Here is an 18,578-nt window from a genome sequence, read left to right as displayed (position 1 = left end):
GTTATGACATCACTGCCTAATCCCACCCCGGAGCGTGTAGTTGGTGCGGAGTCATGAAAGTGTTTGTAAACAACTCAGTCAGAAGGTAACTTAACAGCTCTACGAATATCCTCAATTTTTTTTTAATTAACCCACGCGTGACTGCTTATAGAATCAGTGTGTATTTAAGCAGCGCTTTGGTCAGTTTGCATCTGACGTGTGAGGGTAGATATCTTTAGTTAGTGTTGGGTTTTAGGGTTAGCACCCATGCTAAATGCCAAGCTTGACGTTAGCCGGCAATGCTAATGCTGCCTCACTCTTCCCACAGAGGTGGTAAGCTAGCTAACGTCATATTTGCTAGCCGGCTAGTTAGCTCAATGACTTGCCTTTGTCTTGCCGACAATAAAAGCGCAGTTCCTGCCGTTGCGTGACAGCTTTGTGTAGGTTAATATAGCCATGGGTAAATGTGTGCCATCAAGTTTGTGACATGCTGACAGGTATTTCCAAGGCCTGCACCGGCTTTAAACGGGGTCACCGTACGCTTAAGCAAAAAAAAAAAAAAATCGACAGTCTAGATTGCACTATATTACAACGCTGATTGCTGCTAGCAAGCAATTTAAAACTACCTTAAACTAAAGCATTAGCATTAATTTAGCTTGCTGTTTTCGAGTATTTTATGTTAAGTCACTTGTTGTGTCAAGTGTCAAATTACACAGGGAGGGGGGGCACCATTTGCATGTTTTTCCTGCAGGCGTAGCAAACTGGAGTCGGACCAATCCCCATACACATCTCCGAGTGTCATCACATCCTCCCAAGTGTACCAGATTGGGGGTGATGAAGGATGTTTGAGGTCACGCCTTCTCGACGGGTCAACGGGATGACACAGCTGTAACGTCACTGACTAATTTGTAGCTGTTAAAGCAGCTGTAGGATTGCACGTGCAGAGCATCAGGACGCCTTACACTACCTGTGTGTTGTTCACCTGCTGAAGTTAAGATGCCTTGGCCTTTTTCTGAGTCCATTAAAAAGCGGGCCTGCAGGTACCTCCTGCATCGGTACCTGGGCAACTTTCTGCAGGAAAAGCTTAGTCTGGATCAACTCAGTCTAGACCTTTATCAAGGCACTGGGTCTCTTGCACAGGTTCCACTGGATACATGGGTATGTGTAGTGCATGTGTGTGTAGCTGAAAATACGCCAGATTAAATTATCAGTTAAATAAACCAAGAGGTCCTCTAATGTTTTTTTGTTTTATTTTGTTCCTCAGTCACTCAATGAGCTACTGGAGACTGCAGATGCTCCTTTTGAGGTAATCACAGGGTTCATCCAGACCATCTCTCTGACAGTCCCTTGGGCAGCACTGCTGCAGGAGAACTGTGCCCTAGAAATCAAGGGTTTGGAGATGGTTCTCAGACCAAGACCAAGAGTGGGTAAGGATATATATACATTTGTCCCTCTACAACACCTGAGAAAAAGCTTAAAATTAGTAAAAGTAAAGTTTTATTTTATACATACGAGTAGACAAATAAGGTAATCACTTCTGGTTATGCTTCCAGCATCTGGCGTTGAACCCATGTACTGGTCCAGTTTCATGACAAGCAGCATGCAGCTTGCTAAAGAATGCCTGAGCCAGAAACTAACCGATGATATGGGAGAGAGCTTCCAGCCATTTGAAGGACTGGAGAAGTTTGCAGAGACGATAGAAACAGGTAAATTGCTTCTGTGTTTTTTGGCATTCAGCAGGTTTACCTCACAAATACTGTGTAAAGCAATGTCTTTTAAATTTCTTCTCTCACAGTTCTGAGAAGAGTCAAAGTGACGTTTTTGGACAGTGTTTTTAGAGTCGAACACATTCCAGAAAATTCTAAAACTGGAATCGCTCTTGAGATTCGAATCAACAAGTAAGTTTTTGACAGTCAGTGGCACCTCAGTTTCCACAATAAGATCATCTACTTCAAATTGGTATATATGGTCAAAGTTTTGAACACATTAAGCATGGGGAGGTACTGGTGCTGATGTTTAGTGAGAAGTTTGTATTTTAATACTTGATCTCCCCTGACAAATACTGTCTCTCTTCAGGATTGTGTACTGCGATGAAACAGGTGAGGAGAGTTCAAGTGTCAATGTGCATCAGCCAACCACGTTTGCACATAAAAACGTGCAGATGGAGGGAATTACTGTATTCTGGGACGAGTTCTCTGATGCGTCTCGCGCTGCTTGTAAATCGTCACCTACTCCATCGGTTAGTGTAGCAAATTTCACATTGTAAGAGTTGTATATATGCATGTGGCCTTTTTAATCAAGTCTTTCTGTATTTTGCAGGAAACTGAGCCAAAACTCTCACCTAGCTGGAATCCAAAAATAATATGCGAGCCGCATCCCCAGTTCACAGAGCCTGTATCCTCTTCAGCGCCTTTTGAACCTGTGCAGGTTGGCAGCCTCTGTGGCAAAATTGAGTTGTCCCTCACTCTCAAAAATAACCTAGCGATGCCTGGTGCAAAGGTAAATTATCTATTTTTGAATCACAAAGATTTACGAGGAAATCAATTTCCCAAGTTGTTTATCCAGTAAGAGACTTTTGGGGTAATATTCACAAAATTTCGCCAACTTTTCTTCTCAGCTGGATGTTGTTGGACAGATCGATACACTGATTATTCTGCTGTCCCCACGGCAAGTTCACCTTCTTTTGGACTTATTTGGAGCCTTCTCTGGTGGAGGTGAGAACCACTCTCTTTCGAGATGATGGAGAACTTTGGGACCAGATGGGGTCTTACGGGGTTATTTAGAAATTGTGAATGTAAGTGTATTTCTAACTCTTCATTTAAGGTGCACAGGAATGGACTAAGGATAGGAAAAATCGCCCAATACAGCAGGAGGATGAGTATCGCCTCCATATGGAACTGAACCGGTGCCTAAAGAAGGATACTGCCGTCCCAGGAGCAGATCCTGACCTCTTTGAAAGCCAAACAACTAGAACTGTGTCGAGTCGAGGTTGAGTTGAAGCACCATCCTGTAATGTCTACATTTTCTTTGATTTTGGTGATTGATTAGCTCTTCTGATGAAAATTTTTCCCTTTTTTTTAATCTTTTTTGTTTTGCTAATGTAGACGACGTGTTTTTCTCCATGGCTGACATGGACATGTCTCATAGCTTGTCATCCCTGCCTCCTCTGGGTGAACCACCCACTGTTGATTTGGACTTGTCACTCACCAGTAACTACTCTGCCTCACCAGGAGAATCTCCCTCTGGAAATGCAACAGTAAGCCTTCATTTGTGTGATCATGCTTACAGAAACGTTCAATATGGTTTAAATCAGGTGAGATTAAGGACTCTGAATGGTCTGGAAACTCAGTAGTTAGTGATCTCATACAGGAAAAATGAGTTATACAAATAAATATTTTGAATAGTAGTGTTTCATTTTCATCTGCGTTTTGTAGGCTCTGTGGGATGAATATATGGACGTACCACGACAAAGAGAGAAGCAGACTTGTGAAACTCCCCTCCAGTCACGGGATTCGCACCTGCCTCAGAAACTGTTGAGGCAAACTTGTAAGCACTACAGTAAATTAATAGATGCATAAACATATATTATGCACTCATACACCCTCAGTTTATCCAGTGTGTGAAGCAAACAGTTTCAGCAGTTGTTGAACAGGTTATGTTCAATCAAAAGACTTATGCTGAAATATTCCCAAGATTAGTTCCCCCTTTGTGTTTATGTACATGGTTGTAGCTGGACATTATTCGCTGTTTGTTTCAGCCCATTCGTCCAAAACCCACAGTGATGAGTCGAGGCCAGAGTTAGTGCTGAGGTTGACACTGGGCAGTTTGGCTGTCTCAGTCCTCCACATTGACCCGCTGCCGCCACCACATGCTGCTCCCAGTCCTCTCGGCCCCATGGCTGCACACTTTTTCAGCATGGTGGGCCCAGGACAGCTTGAGCCAGCCGCTTTCCTTCAGTCTCGGACGGTGTTTAATCAGGCTTGTCCTCATGACCACCTCAGGTGCACTTCTAATTTTAACTAATTCCTGTATTCTGAAGGAATGAGTATGTGAAGGAATCGGATCACCTGAATCACCTGGGCTTATGTTTGCAGGTTTGTAGGCCAGGGTCTGAAGTTAAACTATGATCACTGGCAGGGATCCAACTTAAGGACTTTTAGCACTGACATTACCCTGAACCAGATGGAGTTTCTAGAGTGTCTGTTCACCTCTGAGGCTGTTATTGGTGGCTTGCAAAAAGGAGTTCAATATACTGAGGTGAGACCTTCAAGCCTAAGCTTCGTACATGTCTCACTGCATAACGCTTTGGATGTTTGAACACTGCGTACATGTATTTATACAGAACACTTGAAAGGTGCAGCTGTCTTGACATTAGTGTTTCACTTTAGTTTTTCTCTCACACCTCAGCTGCTGACATTTGACACCAAAGCCAGTGCTGATGCGCCGCTTACCACCTGCCTTCACCTGCTTTACAAACAGGCTGAGCGCAGAGGTCCTCAGGTAACTGCATCTGTTAGCTCAATATGAAACCACAACGCTTTAACAATCAAATGCTGTTCCTCCACAATGAGTGTCTGGCCTCTACTTTTAACCCTTTGCCTCGCTGTGCAGGGCGGCCAGGTGCGTCTCAGCACCATTCCCAGGAAAGCTGAGATCCAGGTGGAGCTGGGTCCTGTGCACTCTGAGCTGGACATCAGTATTGTGGACCGCCTAAACTCACTACTGCAGCCTCAGAAACTAGCAACCACAGAGGCGATGGCCTCCCACATGTATACATCTTACAATAAACATGTCAGCTTGGTAAGTGTGGTCCATCATGTAAGCCTATGCTTTTTGTGTATATGTTCTGACATTGAGGTTTTAGTGTAGGCACAAACTGCTTTTCTCCTACAAAAAACAAACAGTAAGTCAGTACATAGAAAATTCACATTTCTTTGTACTTGGCATATATGAAAGTCATCTAATCTCCATCTTTGGCTTTCTTCATAAATTTCACAGCACAAGGCTTTTACAGAGGTTTTCCTTGATGACAGCCATACTCCTGCCAACTGTCATGTGTCACTGACAATTAATGCGCCAGTGCTGGGCATTGCTGTGCGCTTCCCCATCCCTGATCTGCGTTCAGATCAAGAGAGGGGCCCTTGGTTCAAGAAGTCCCTACAGAAAGAAACGCTGTACTTGGAGCTGGAAGAGCTGGAATTGAAAACCGAATTCATGGGTGGCAATTCACCTGACCAAACCAAAATGGAGCTCACTTTTAAGGAACTCACTGGTGTGTCAAGATTTCAAAAGCTCCTCTGAAGATTTAATTGTCTGTTGACTTGGACTTTAGTTGTTTTTACTTTTACCCGTTTGCACAGGGAGGTTCCAGGAAGAGGATGATCAAACAGCTGCCCGGTTCCTCAGAGTGTCACACACAATGGATGGAGACATGACCACATCTGAAAGTGTAAAATTTGATTGGCCAAGGTAAGATCACATAACCAACCAATATAGATATCTCTTTGTTTAGCAGTGTCAGTAATACATTTTTCTGTGCAGGGTTGTGCTCAAGATGAACCCAACTGCAGTCCACTCCATCCTTGAGCGTGCGACAGCTGAAGATGAGGGGGCTGAGGACCATTCTCTTGAAGAGGAAGAGGAGGAAGGGGCTGCTCATTCACTGAAGGATGTATGTGACTTTGGGAAGCCAGAGCCATCACCCTTTTCTTCACGTAGGGTTATGTATGAGAATGAAGAGGTAGGTTCTGGGTCAACAATGTCCAGTTAACCTATTCTTGACACGACTGTCTCTGTGATTTTAACTGTTCATACTGTAGCATCTCAAATCTGCATTGTAGCCCCTGCACCTGAAAACTACAGTGAATAATTACCAGACAACCTTACACTAAACGGCTGCTTTCTGACGCTTCTGCAGAAAGCTGAACGTTTCTCAGCTCACATCTGTCTTTAAGATTTATATATCCACATATTTGTTTGACACATGTTATCTGGAGGACATTCCTAATATGATTCAGTTTAATGTAATGTGGAAACTGAAAGCTTGTGACACGTGTGTATGCCGGAAAGACTCAATTATATCAGACGAGCTGTAACCAGTGGGAAAACCCATTGTGTATATATCATAGATTGTGGAACATTGTATCAGTTTCCACAGTCATTAGACTCACACACACACACACACACACACACACACACACACCTCTACCTGCATGTGAGGCCAAATTTTTGTGCTGCTTTTTGATGTTTCCTTGAAAGAATTGCCAGACTTGAGCAACAGGGAATAACGTTCAACAAGGTTGTTTTGGAATAATCCACTAATATGTTTAATTTGAACTATCACTATAGGTCTGTATCACTATAGTTGTGAGAAAGATGCTCAAAGTGATGTTTTGCTGCTGTGCATGTTATTGCAATCCTACATTATGAGTTTTAGATTTGTTGCTTTAAATCTATTCTTATGACACAGCTACAGTAAACGTGTATATCTTGCCTAACTTTCTCTCAGAGTGATCATCTTACATGTAATATGAAATCACAGCATCACCACTCCTTCCCCCACATCTAAAGTTTTGAATGTTCACTGTTGAAGCTCCAGTAGCGTACCTTCTGTCCTTCTTGCCCCCCTCCCTCATCTTTTACATGCAAATCTTTTGCTGTTTTTCTCCATTCTGTCTCACTGTGTCACTCTCATCACCTTCACCAGTCAGGCACGTATTTCATTACATTTACTTCTAGTCCACAAAGTTGCTTCTCCAAAGGCAGTAAGTGATGCAGGCATTAATACACTGAAAATACTATTGAAAGATACATTTGATGTCCAGAGTCCTTCATGTGTTTTTTGTTTTGTTTTAAATACTTTTCCAGTTTTCTTTGTCAATTGAAAGGTGTTGCTATTTTGTTAATGGCATTGGTCCAAAGCTGGAGCAAAATGTACAAGTTGATTTATTTGCATTGGGAAGCGAGGATATTTGGTAATATATTTACATGTGTGGCAGGTGCATCTTTATGCAAAGGTGTACAATAGCTCTGCTTTGCGTACTTAACCTGCTGACAAAACAGGTGGTGACAGAGTTGTGTTTACATTCACTATCAAGGCTCGCAAAATTTCAAAATCTCTGGTAGCCCTTCGGGCAGGCATTCTTGTGTTTTTGGTAGCCCGAATAAAAAAGAAAGCAATTTTTTTTTTTTTTTTTTTTTTTTAATGTTTTGTTTCCGTTACAATATTATACATTAAAGTATAATATTGTAACGGAAACAAAAAATAATCAAAAAAATATGTTAAAATACAAATCACAACAACTGTATAAAAATTACAACCATCAACTCAAATACTTGGTTCAAATTGAAGAGAAATTTCTATGAACTTGTAAGAACTGTATAGAACATGAATCTGAAATTTCCACTGAAGTCACGGGTAAGAAGTAAGTGGAACCAAGATCTAGGCCATTTGCTTTTTGATGTTTGCTAAATTTTGCCAATGGTAGTTCACTCTTTGCAATATAGCATGCTGTTCTAAACAGCTTTTTCAGGAGTTCTTGTTGTGCTTGGTTTACTTTTAGTATGTTTTTTTGCAATTGCTGTTTGTTCTGGGAAAGATATACTGCACACTGGGCAATAATGCATTTCTCATGGGTCCTGATGGGGTCTTTCTTAAAATTACTGGTCCCAGTAACAAAGGCACTTGTTGACTCAGAAATCAAATGAAACTCACAACACACCTGGCAGAACATCATGTTATTTAGCTCGTCATATTCCAGCCACAGAAATTCTTTTGTCCATGAAACCAAAAAAGCTGCGCTTTCTTTTTGCCTCATAGTCTGATTTGTCATAATTTTTCCGTTTTGTGGTAAGCTTTTCTTTGGCTGCCCCTTCTTCACCCTGACCTGTCTTATGTGGCTGAGCAGAACTAAAATACCGGCTTAAATCCTGCTGCTTTTACACACGTACTTGCATAACGGTCAGCGATTCTTTGCGCACTCAACCTCTCACATGTTTAAGCTTTCTGCGAGAGATTTCACTTGTCGCGTTTGAATAGTAAGCTAATGAGTGATAAGACGATGTCAGAGGAATTGGTGCGCAAATAATCGTCACTCACCAATCAGTGCTGCCGCTCTCTACACACCGTTTGCGCGATCGCAAAATGAAAGTGAAAGCGAAAAGCAAGCGCAAATTCAAACGCGATTTCAATATGTCACATATTGACAGTGACTCATCGATGCCAATGACATAATTACTCAGCTACATTGGCGAAAGAATGTAAAAGCGCAGACGTATATTTTCCTTCCTATGATAGCCCGACGGGCAGGGCTGAGTTAGATTTTGGTAGCCCGACTGGAAAAATCGCTAGCCCCGGGACGTCGGGCTAGCGATTTTGCGAGCCCTGACTATTATAATCTTGTAATTCCAGATGGTCATTCCTGGTGATGTCGGTGAGATGACTGTGTTCCAGGAAAAAACGATGAATAACTCCCGGTTCATCCTTGAGTTGTGTTTCCCTAATGTGCAGCTAACACTCCCCAGCAAGGCATTTTATGAAAAACTACACAACAGGTAGGTCACTTGGCATTCACCCAGAGCAACTTCATTGCCTCTTATTTATTTATCTTTAATTTAACTAATTTATCTACAACACACATCTTTAACAGCCAGTTAACATTGCTTATTACTGGACCTCAGGTTCACCAGCTACTGTCATATCAGGGGAAAAAACCTTTTCAGCTGTATATTCTTCTCTATGCATTTAATAATTCTTATCCATATTCTAAATATTTTAGGATAAACAATGACCTTCTGCTGTGGGAGCCCACTGCTCCATCCCCAGTGGAGACTGTAGAGAACATGCCATATGGAGTTGGGCTCTCTGTTGCCAGTCAATTGATCAACACTTACTCCAAGGACAGCTTTAGCCAGTTCCGCTCCACTGGTCCTGAGGGTGCGACAGAACAGAGTTTTCACCTAATTCTTTAGTCACTTATGATGTCATGTTTAAACTACAACTTATCTGCTCATAAATGTGTGTTTTGTTGTCTTTGCAGAGGAGACCAGTGGATCAGAGGAGGAGAACATGCACTATTACTCGCCTGCCGCTGACCTGGGCTTCAGATCTCGAAAGAAGAAGAAGCCCAAAGCCCACAGCAAGAACTCCCAGAGCCTTTTCTCTGTCAATCTTAGTGTCAATCATGGCCTTATGTGTCTTCATGCTAATGCCAAGGTAACCTTCAGTATTTTCCACACACAGGCTTTACTTTGGCTTGCTGGCCAAATATATTTGACGTCAGAGTTTTATTTTATCAACAACATCCATCACTGATTTAAAAGTGGACAGTCCCCTCACTCCAGCTTTAAAAGTTCAGTTGCTGCTAACCAGCCAGCTGGGCCCCTCCCATTGTGTCTTTCACTAAAGACAGCATGGACAGGTTGCTGCTGTGGTAGTCCTCAATATCTGCAGCAACTTGACCAGACTTAATCTCCCCTTTGTTGCACTTCTAGTGGTCACCCTTGTTCTGCCTGGAAAAAAAAAAAGTGCACCAAAAAAACAATGAAATTTGTGGATAGCTTGTTATGTGGACAGTGGAGTTGAGTTTGTTGTTTTTTACAGAAGGAGGATAAAACCACACTGAAAAACAAACATGGCGAGTTCTGGCTGGAGGTGAAAAATGCCGTTTTGTTCAGCGTCACTCAGTATGAAGGCTTTAAAGATCAGCACTACATCTGCTTTCATACCAGCAGCATCTGCATGTATCACCAAGGTAAGCTGCTTCCTGTTTGTGTGTAATGTCACTATTGTCTTATGATGTTGTGAGTGATATGTGGTGATAATGGTACCTAAAAATATATAAAAGTATAGGTAACTGTCTAGAACTGTACTAATGGCACGACTATGCGTTTTCACTGATGACTCAATCTGTTAATATCCCCAGGACTCATAGATGGAGGCACTTCCGTCTCAGACATCAAATTGCCATGCGGGACACATCCCCATTGGCTAGAGCCAACCATCTACCAGTCAGAAACATCTTCAGAAAAATTGTCAACGCCTTCGGAGGGTATCGGTTTAGAAGCTCGCAGCATGGTTTCTGTCGCTGTCAAAATCTCATCACAGAATGCAGAACGCAACATCAAGGTCAGATACTCAAAACAGAGGACTGTGTGTATTCCACAGATTTTTTGCGAACCACTTCAGCAAGTCCACTACAGACTCAAGTGTCACATTCTGTACATAGAGTACTTATGTTTGAGTTATTAAGGCTGGCAGGCTTTATTCTGCACTCATATTGTCCATGAGTTTTGGATCTACTTCCCAGTCAAAATTGAGAAATCGCCATGTTTCATTATTGGTGGTTATTACATTTTTAAACCCTTACTGTGGAAGAGAAATAATGTTGTTTTGTTATGTGTTGCTTATTAAATAAGTCCACTTATGTGGCTGTGTGTATACAGTGGCTTGCAAAAGTATTCAGCCCCCTTGAACTTTTCCACATTTTGTCACATTACAGCCACAAGATCAATAGTGGTGTACACGTGAAAAGTGGAACAAAAATCATACATGATTCCAAAATTTTTTTACAAATAAATAACTGCAAAGTGGGGTGTGCGTAATTATTCAGCCCCCTTTGGTCTGAGTGCACTCAGTTGCCCATAGACATTGCCTGATGAGTGCTAATGACTAAAGAGTTTACCTGTGTGTAAATGTAATGTCAGTACAAATACAGCTGCTCTGTGACGGCCTCAAAGGTTGTCTAAGAGAATATTGGGAGCAACAACACAATGAAGTCCAAAGAACACACCAGACAGGTCAGGGATAAAGTTATTGAGAAATTTAAAGCAGGCTTAGGCTGCAAAAAGATTTCCCAAGCCTTGAACATCCCACGGAGCACTGTTCAAGCGATCATTCAGAAATGGAAGGAGTATGGCACAACTGTAACCCTACCAAGACAAGGCTGTCCACCTAAACTCACAGGCCGAACAAGGAGAGCGCTGATCAGAAATGCAGCCAAGAGGCCCATGGTGACTCTGGACGAGCTGCAGAGATCTACAGCTCAGGTGGGGGAATCTGTCCATAGGACAACTATGGAGTGGCAAGAAGAAAGCCATTGTTAAAAGAAAACCATAAGAAGTCCCGTTTGCAGTTTGCCACAAGCCACGTGGGGGACACAGCAAACATGTGGAAGAAGGTGCTCTGGTCAGATGAGACCAAAATGGAACTTTTTGGCCAAAATGCAAAACGCTATGTGTGGCAGAAAACTAACACTACACATCACTCTGAACACACCATCCCCACTGTCAAATATGGTGGTGGCAGCATCATGCTCTGGGGGGGCTTCTCTTCAGCAGGGACAGGGAAGCTGGTCAGAGTTGATGGGAAGATGGATGGAGCAGAATACAAGGCAATCTTGGAAGAAAACCTCTTGGAGTCTGCAAAAGACTTGAGACTGGGGCGGAGGCTCACCTTCCGGCAGGACAACGACCCTAAACATAAAGCCAGGGCAACAATGGAAAGGTTTAAAACAAAACACATCCATGTGTTAGAATGGCTCAGTCAAAGTCCAGATCTAAATCCAATCGAGAATCTGTGGCAAGATCTGAAAACTGCTGTTCACAAACGCTGTCCATCTAATATGACTGAGCTGGAGCTGTTTTGCAAAGAAGAATGGGCAAGGATTTCAGTCTCTAGATGTGCAAAGCTGGTAGAGACATACCCTAAAAGACTGGCAGCTGTAATTGCAGCAAAAGGTGTTTCTACAAAGTATTGAATCAGGGGACTGAATAATTACACACACCCCACTTTGCAGTTAGTTATTTATTTATTTATTTATTTATTTATTTATAAAAAAATGTTTGGAATCATGTATGATTTTCATTCCACTTCTCATATGTACACCACTTTGTGTTGGTCTTTCACGTGGAATTCCAATAAAATTGATTCAGGTCTGTGGCTGTAATGTGTAAATTCCACGTAATTTAAAAGTAATGTGCTCGCTGTGCTCTCCCTTTTCTAATTTTCCGTCATGCAGGAGTTTCTGGTTGCTGTTGGGGTGAGAGGTGCTACACTCCAGCACAGAGTGGTCCCTCCCAGCTTGGGCTGGTATGACCAGGTAAAACAAACTGCCTTAGGCTGCTGTCATATAAGCTTTATTTGACCTTCATATGATGTGTTTACACAGCACAGAAGAAATGTGCAATAACACCAGGTATTCATAATCTTACTGATGATTTGTCTACAACAGATTGTTGACTTTCTGAATGTTTCTGATGAACCCGTGTTGGGTTACGCTCCTCCTACGTCTGTCACCACACTACATTTACACCTATGGAGCTGCTCTCTGGACTACAGGTGAAGTAGAACAAAACACTAAATGGTGGCTAATTTTATTATCCGAGTGTGTTCTTATGTGACGCTTGATTTTATTTTGTTTTTTGCAGACCCCTGTACTTGCCACTCAGATCGTTGCTGGTTGTAGAAACATTCAGCATCTCCAGTAGCGTCTCTCTAGACAATTCCTCATCAACACTTAGGTGTGAAAAAGCAACTGGTTTTCTTCTGAAATACAAAAATGTGTGGAGGTTACATTATTTAGTAAAATATGTTGTTTCCAGGATCATTTTGGACGAAGCTGCTCTGTTCCTCTCAGACAAAAGTAATGCTGTCTCTGTAAATCTAGCTCGTGGTAAGTTGACTTCAGAAACGGTGTTGAATGTGACTTTACATGAAGCTTTGACAAATCTTTCTTTTTCACAGATTATGTCCAAGTGGTAGACATGGGAACCTTAGAGCTGAGGATAACAGCAGTCAAACCTGGAGTAGATGGAAAATTGGTAAGTGTTAATTATTTATATTCCCATTTTAAAAAAACAGGCTTTTACAAACACTTATTTTCGCTGTCTCTTGGGTGATAGTCGGAGCCCAGATTCGAGCTGCGCTGCTCCAGTGATGTGATCCATATCAGAACCTGTTCGGACTCCTGTGCCGCCCTCATGAACCTCATACAGTATGTAGCCAGCTATGGAGACTTGCTGCCCCCAGCTGAACCAGAGACCAAGCACAGCAGCACTACACAAAAAAGCAAGGTCAGCAGTGTCACTCAGTTAAAGCATAATTGTCAAACTTTACCATATGCACAAGTTTATTCTGAGTGTATTTTTGGACAGCTGGAGGCTTCTAGCCGACCACCATCTCAGACTTCGCTCCTCGCTGAGACTGAGCAGCAGATGTTACAGGATCTCATGAGTGACGCTATGGAAGAGACTGATGGGCAGCCTGTACCAGGGCCGCAGCAGAACGGTAAATACTACGCTCAGTGAGGTAAAAACGTGTTTCACCCATGAGGAGTCTTTACTTTATGAATTTCACACCACTGCAGGCACACCTGAGGAGCAGATTCAAGACCAAGAACCACCTCGCTCAGACCTGTTCCTGTTCCCAGATGAAAGTGGGAATTGCCAAGATTTAAGCCCCCCGTACCCCATGCTTCCTTCTCCTCTCATCACACCAGCCCCTAATCTGGCCCAAGAGACTGACGACTTTTGTATATTGGAAACTCCGAGCTCCAGAGGAGAGGTTGGGACGTACTCATTCTTCAAGTTAAGGCTACATATTTTTGTGTAGCCTTAACTTGAAGAGGCTACATAGCATAGGCATAAACAGGTTGTGCAAAAACAGTCGATCACTGACTGTAAGAAAAATGTGTGTTCAGGATCGAGATCAGGAGCCGGTGGTGAAGCAGCTATCCTCGGAGCCAGTAGAAGTCAAAGACGATTACTTCAGTCAGCCTCTGGATGGAAGTGATTCCAGCCGTGGAGCCAACTTTCCCATCCCAGAGGTTCGCTACCTCATTAAGGAGATCTCTGTCATCTGGCATCTTTATGGTGGAAAAGACTTCGGGAGTGTGACCTCCATAGTTTCTCCTGCTAGAAGCCGGGGGTGAGTCATAAACTGGGTTCTCTTTACATTTGTTAAAAGGAAGACATATTTACTTAACTCTGGTCTTTACTCTGTCTTGCAGATCTACACCTCATAGCTCCCCATCTCAAACTCCAGTGAGACAAGCGAAGGCTTCAGGGCGGGTTAGTGGTGGAAAGGGAAGGAATCCTGATGTCCTGATGGAGATTCAACTCAGCAAGGTATGCTGTGCAGAAATACATGTTCATTATTTTGTGAAATGCAACTTGGGATTTCTTCAGCTTCTCTTTTACTGCTTCTTCAGGTGAGATTCCAGCACGAGGTGTACCCCCAGATCTCAGTGGTGTCTCGTCCAGCAGTGGACCAGCCAGTGTCCCGGCAGGTGTTCTCTGTGCAGGACTTGGAGATTCGAGACAGACTAGCTACCTCCCAGATGAACAAGTTCCTCTACTTGTACTCTAGCAAGGAAATGCCCCGAAAAGCCCATTCTAACATGGTGAGGAAAGCACCAAACTCGTGGTAATCATGGTAAGTTCTGTCCTGTCGTAACCATGTGTGTGCACTTTTTGTCTTAGTTGACAGTCAAGGCGATGCACATGTGTCCTGAGTCAGGCCAGGCTCCCCCAGAGTGCTGTTTACGGGTCACTCTAATGCCTCTTCGCCTCAATATTGATCAGGTAAGAGTTGGGTACAAATTATTTCTCTAACCCTGGCAAACAATGAGCATTATCTTTTTAAGTGATAGCTTCTTCTTTATTTGAAGGATGCGCTGTTCTTCTTGAGAGACTTCTTTACAAGTCTTGCTACTGAAGTTGAGTTTTTCTCACCACCTATTCAAGAAGGTAAGATTGCCACAAAACTGTATAATTATTAGGAATCCTACTTTTATCTCATGCATCTTTAATGTTTTGTCTGTTTTAGCGGTTTGTGTTACCACAAAGAAAGTGGCTGCCCCAGAGATCTCTTGCAGCTTCTCCAAGCACGCTGGTGGGAGCCAGGATCCAGCCCCAATCATCTCGGTGCCTGCACAGAGACGACTGAGCCAAAACGGTTTCTCTACATCCGGCAGGGAAGACGCAAATGACAGTGAAGCCTCTGCTTCTCCCTTCACAGACCAACCCATCTTCTTTAGGTTAGAGGTTATTTTTATTGACCACTAAGCCGTTAAACTTTCCAAACTGCTTGTTTGTGTTCAGCAACCCCTTGTCATCTTAACAGGGAGTTTCGATTTACTTCTGAGGTTCCCATTCGCCTGGACTACCATGGGAAACACGTGTCTATGGACCAGGTAACTGTCTAAGAGAGGACTTGATTAACTCCACGTTATGTTATGAGTGCTTCATGAATGATTTTTATGAGTACCTCGTTCCAGGGAACATTTGCAGGGATCATTTTCGGGCTGACACAGCTGAATTGTTCAGAGCTCAAACTGAGGCAGTTGTGCTACAGGCAGGGGTAAGTATACCGCAAAATGTATCTCATGAGACAATAAATTAGCAAAAACATAATTCGTACACAGTGATCCGTATTAAAGTAATACTTGTTTGTGTTTCAGATTATTGGGTGTGGATAAGCTCTTTTCCTATGCAATAAATGAGTGGTTAAATGACATAAAGACAAACCAGCTTCAAGGACTGCTGAGTGGTGTGGCACCTATTCATACTCTGGTAAAACTGGGTAAGTGTAACGGTTCAAGGGATCATCTCAGATGGTTTACTGTATTTGTTAAGAACAGGGCTGTTGCTGTACCTTGTTCTTGTTGGCCAGTTGGGATGTGCTACATGATTAAATGTTGCTTCTCTTGTTAATCAAGACATGAAATACTAGTTATTTAATCCAATTATGCAAATGTTTGTTGATGTACAGTGCACATCAACTGTCAGTTATACCTCAGCAACATTACACACTCTCTTTCCTGTGAGTGGATATAAACAAGCACAGTGAAAAGGAACACAAGTGACAGCTCTGTGAACAAGTGTGGATTTGCAGTGTTCTTATCTAGACAATAAACAGTTATTAGCAGGCCTTGTAAGCTCACACTGATGAATAAGATGAGCAGTGTGTAACCATAATCTGCTCAGGTCTATAAACATTAACATGTAAGCTAAGCAGTGCTCGTGTTAGCTACTTGCAGCAGAATAAACTGATGTGTATTAGTTGTATTGCACATGCCAGCAATAAATGAAGTTTAAGAATGCACAGGTCCAACTTTTTGTAGTTCAGATCGGACACCTTGGATAATGGTTCAAACTGCTGGAAATGCACGAATGAAAGCTGCTGCTGTAGTTAAAGAGAAGCGTCTCCAAGCTGCTGAAGCTCGGATGTTAACTTCCTATATATTGCCTCACTCTCCCATTAGCAATCGAAGCATTGCTCCTGTTGCGCAATTATTAACACAGTGTAGAACTGAACTGAATGGATTAGCTGTGGACTGTAACACTGACACCTATAACCTTAGCACATCTTTATTACACTTTATTATTATACTTTGTCTAATATGAAAAAATAAGATTTAAAAAAATCACGATTTTTCCCAGACATTAACTTGTCAGTGAACTGACTGTTATCTTACTTTCAGACTTGTTAACTAGTCTGATTTTTGTTGTTCTCTCATTTTAATTGACTTGTAAAAGAGTTGCCTGGTGCTTGGCCCAACAACTTTCTAATTTCTGAAAAGTTCCTTGAGTCAACATTTCCTTGTTTGACAAAATTTTCTTTATTGTTGCTGGCATTTCAGAATCACCTTTAATCGCTTTCTTTTTCTTTAATAAAGAACAATCTGGAACAGAAACTGCTGTGAAAGTCATTTCCAATATGAGAGCTGAGGTCAGCTTTGACTTTCAGTTGCTTTACTCCTCTGTCAATGTTGTTTTGTTTTTTTTCATATTCAGTTCACGGACTCAGGGATTTGGTCTGGCTCCCGATTGAACAGTACAGGAAGGATGGCCGGATAGTCCGTGGATTTCAGCGCGGCACGGCTTCCTTTGGAACCTCTACAGCTATGGCTGCCCTGGAGCTCACAAACAGGATGGTGCGGACTATTCAGGTAAACTGGTCCACTGCTGCTAATAAAATATTTGCATGCATTTCCTTCTGTAAAGCACGTAGAAAAATCAATTAATTGTTGTCTGTTATATATAATTTTTTTTCTGTTTTTAGGCAGCCGCTGAGACAGCGTATGACATGGTGTCTCCAGTGCCTGATGAGAGGGACACAAAGAGGGTAAAACGGATCTCCCATTATGGACTGGCTCATCAGCCTGTCGACCTCAGAGAAGGTGTAGCCAAAGCCTACACTGTGGTGAAAGAGGTAAAACAAAACAAAAACAAATAGGAAAACCTTCAGTTCTGTGAAAGAAAAGATGTGTTAAGGACTGCACAATGTTCCCACAGGGGATCACAGACACTGCACTAACCATCTACGACACAGCCACCCGGGAGCACGAGCAGCGAGGTATGACTGGGGCAGTCGGTGGAGTTCTCCGCCAGCTTCCACCTGCAGTAGTCAAGCCACTCATTATGGCCACTGAGGCGACTTCAAATGTCTTGGGTGGGATGAGAAACCAGATTCACCCCGATGCACGTCAGGAGGAGTCGCAAAAATGGAGGCAGGGCGACGAGTAAGTGTCATTGCCTTATGGAAAACTGAAACAATGACTGTGCAGCAGCTACAGCTTAATAGGTGTGCTTTTGAAGAAGGGAAAAGGTGGACAGCGAGTGCCGGTGTAAATAAAATGGTGTTCATCCTGTGGCAGTTTGAGCTACTGTGATTTTTAGCTTGTGTCAGCTTATCACATGCCTCACAGTGCCTTCATGGTCATCAGCATTGTCCAACTGTATGCGTGTAATCAAATGGATGAAGAAGGGTGAGTTTGAGCAGCACTTATAATGTTGTTGTGTATGATGCTATGTTGTAGGGTAGACCATACAAATTTAAAATGTAAAGGCTTAAGAATGAAGGAATAGGTCCTTTCATCTGCTTCATTTTCAAACAGCTGTTTACAGATTGTGTGGTTGCGTTCTCTTATCCTACTTTGTGTCAGCAAACACTAATATTCTAGGTGTAATGACCCTTAATTTATATAAGATGTACTGTATGTGGGCCTTGTCACTTACTGTAAATATTCCTAATGAGCAGCATTTCGTGCAAATATGAGAGAACAAATGTAGAAACTGAATGTGTTGCATCTTTGTAAAGCTCTGTAATCAGCACTTTTAACTGAGTTGAAGCGTAACAAGTGAGAAATGGGACGGTTATCCAGACTTGTTCTAAGGTTTCACAATTTTTGTTGCATAATTTTCACAAAAGCTGCGGTTCAAAAAACAAAAAAAAGAAGCTGCGGTTTAAATTTAAAAACTGCTTTATTCTTACAGTCTCATGCTCACATTTTTGAATTGTTGACAAAGTGAATCTACTCAAGATCCATAAGTAAAGTCTTAATGTACTGATAATCTCATTTGTTTAGTTTTTTTAATTATTATTAAGCTGTATGTTTATATATTGATGTCTGATGTGATCAATTGTGTTGCTAAGTCTTGATTATTATTTTTTTTCTTCCTTTTTTGGTTATGTGGTAAGAGTATTATTTCTTGTAAATATATGTACAGGTGACTCATGAATTTGTATTAAAAGCATGATGGAGAAATAAAAACGGTGAAATTACGGTGCTTGGTTGGTGTTTATTTACTTAGACTCT

The 18,578-nt window shown here is 42.1% G+C and overlaps 1 protein-coding gene across 2 annotated transcripts; it reads left to right on the top strand.

Moving 5' to 3' along the window:
• Positions 1-726: 726 nt before the first annotated feature.
• On the top strand, positions 727-18,544 carry atg2b (autophagy related 2B). Of its 2 annotated transcripts, none has more exons than XM_085143831.1 (42): positions 727-1,137; positions 1,244-1,406; positions 1,533-1,685; positions 1,775-1,877; positions 2,056-2,218; positions 2,299-2,478; positions 2,597-2,693; positions 2,803-2,967; positions 3,084-3,235; positions 3,414-3,501; positions 3,716-3,980; positions 4,074-4,236; positions 4,387-4,479; positions 4,591-4,779; positions 4,978-5,251; positions 5,340-5,448; positions 5,521-5,719; positions 8,390-8,532; positions 8,757-8,914; positions 9,018-9,193; positions 9,581-9,731; positions 9,903-10,105; positions 11,997-12,077; positions 12,210-12,316; positions 12,406-12,498; positions 12,580-12,650; positions 12,722-12,798; positions 12,880-13,050; positions 13,132-13,264; positions 13,344-13,540; positions 13,677-13,903; positions 13,986-14,103; positions 14,187-14,378; positions 14,458-14,559; positions 14,646-14,724; positions 14,804-15,014; positions 15,101-15,170; positions 15,255-15,337; positions 15,438-15,559; positions 16,774-16,928; positions 17,042-17,191; positions 17,275-18,544. In XM_085143831.1, exons 1-42 carry the CDS (start codon positions 976-978, stop codon positions 17,503-17,505), a joined length of 6,219 nt encoding a protein of 2,072 aa, XP_084999957.1. In that variant the 5' UTR covers positions 727-975; the 3' UTR covers positions 17,506-18,544. The 2 variants fall into 2 exon arrangements, with proteins under 2 accessions (XP_084999957.1, XP_084999956.1); XM_085143830.1 differs by having other exon boundaries at positions 976-1,137; positions 3,414-3,525; positions 3,737-3,980.
• The last annotated feature ends 34 nt before the right edge of the window (positions 18,545-18,578 follow it).

The sequence above is a fragment of the Neolamprologus multifasciatus genome, chromosome 19 (genome assembly GCF_963576455.1).
Source record: "Neolamprologus multifasciatus chromosome 19, fNeoMul1.2, whole genome shotgun sequence".
NCBI lineage: Eukaryota > Metazoa > Chordata > Actinopteri > Cichliformes > Cichlidae > Neolamprologus > Neolamprologus multifasciatus.
Note: the sequence above shows the minus strand (reverse complement) of the source record. Positions and strands in the feature narration are given on the sequence as shown.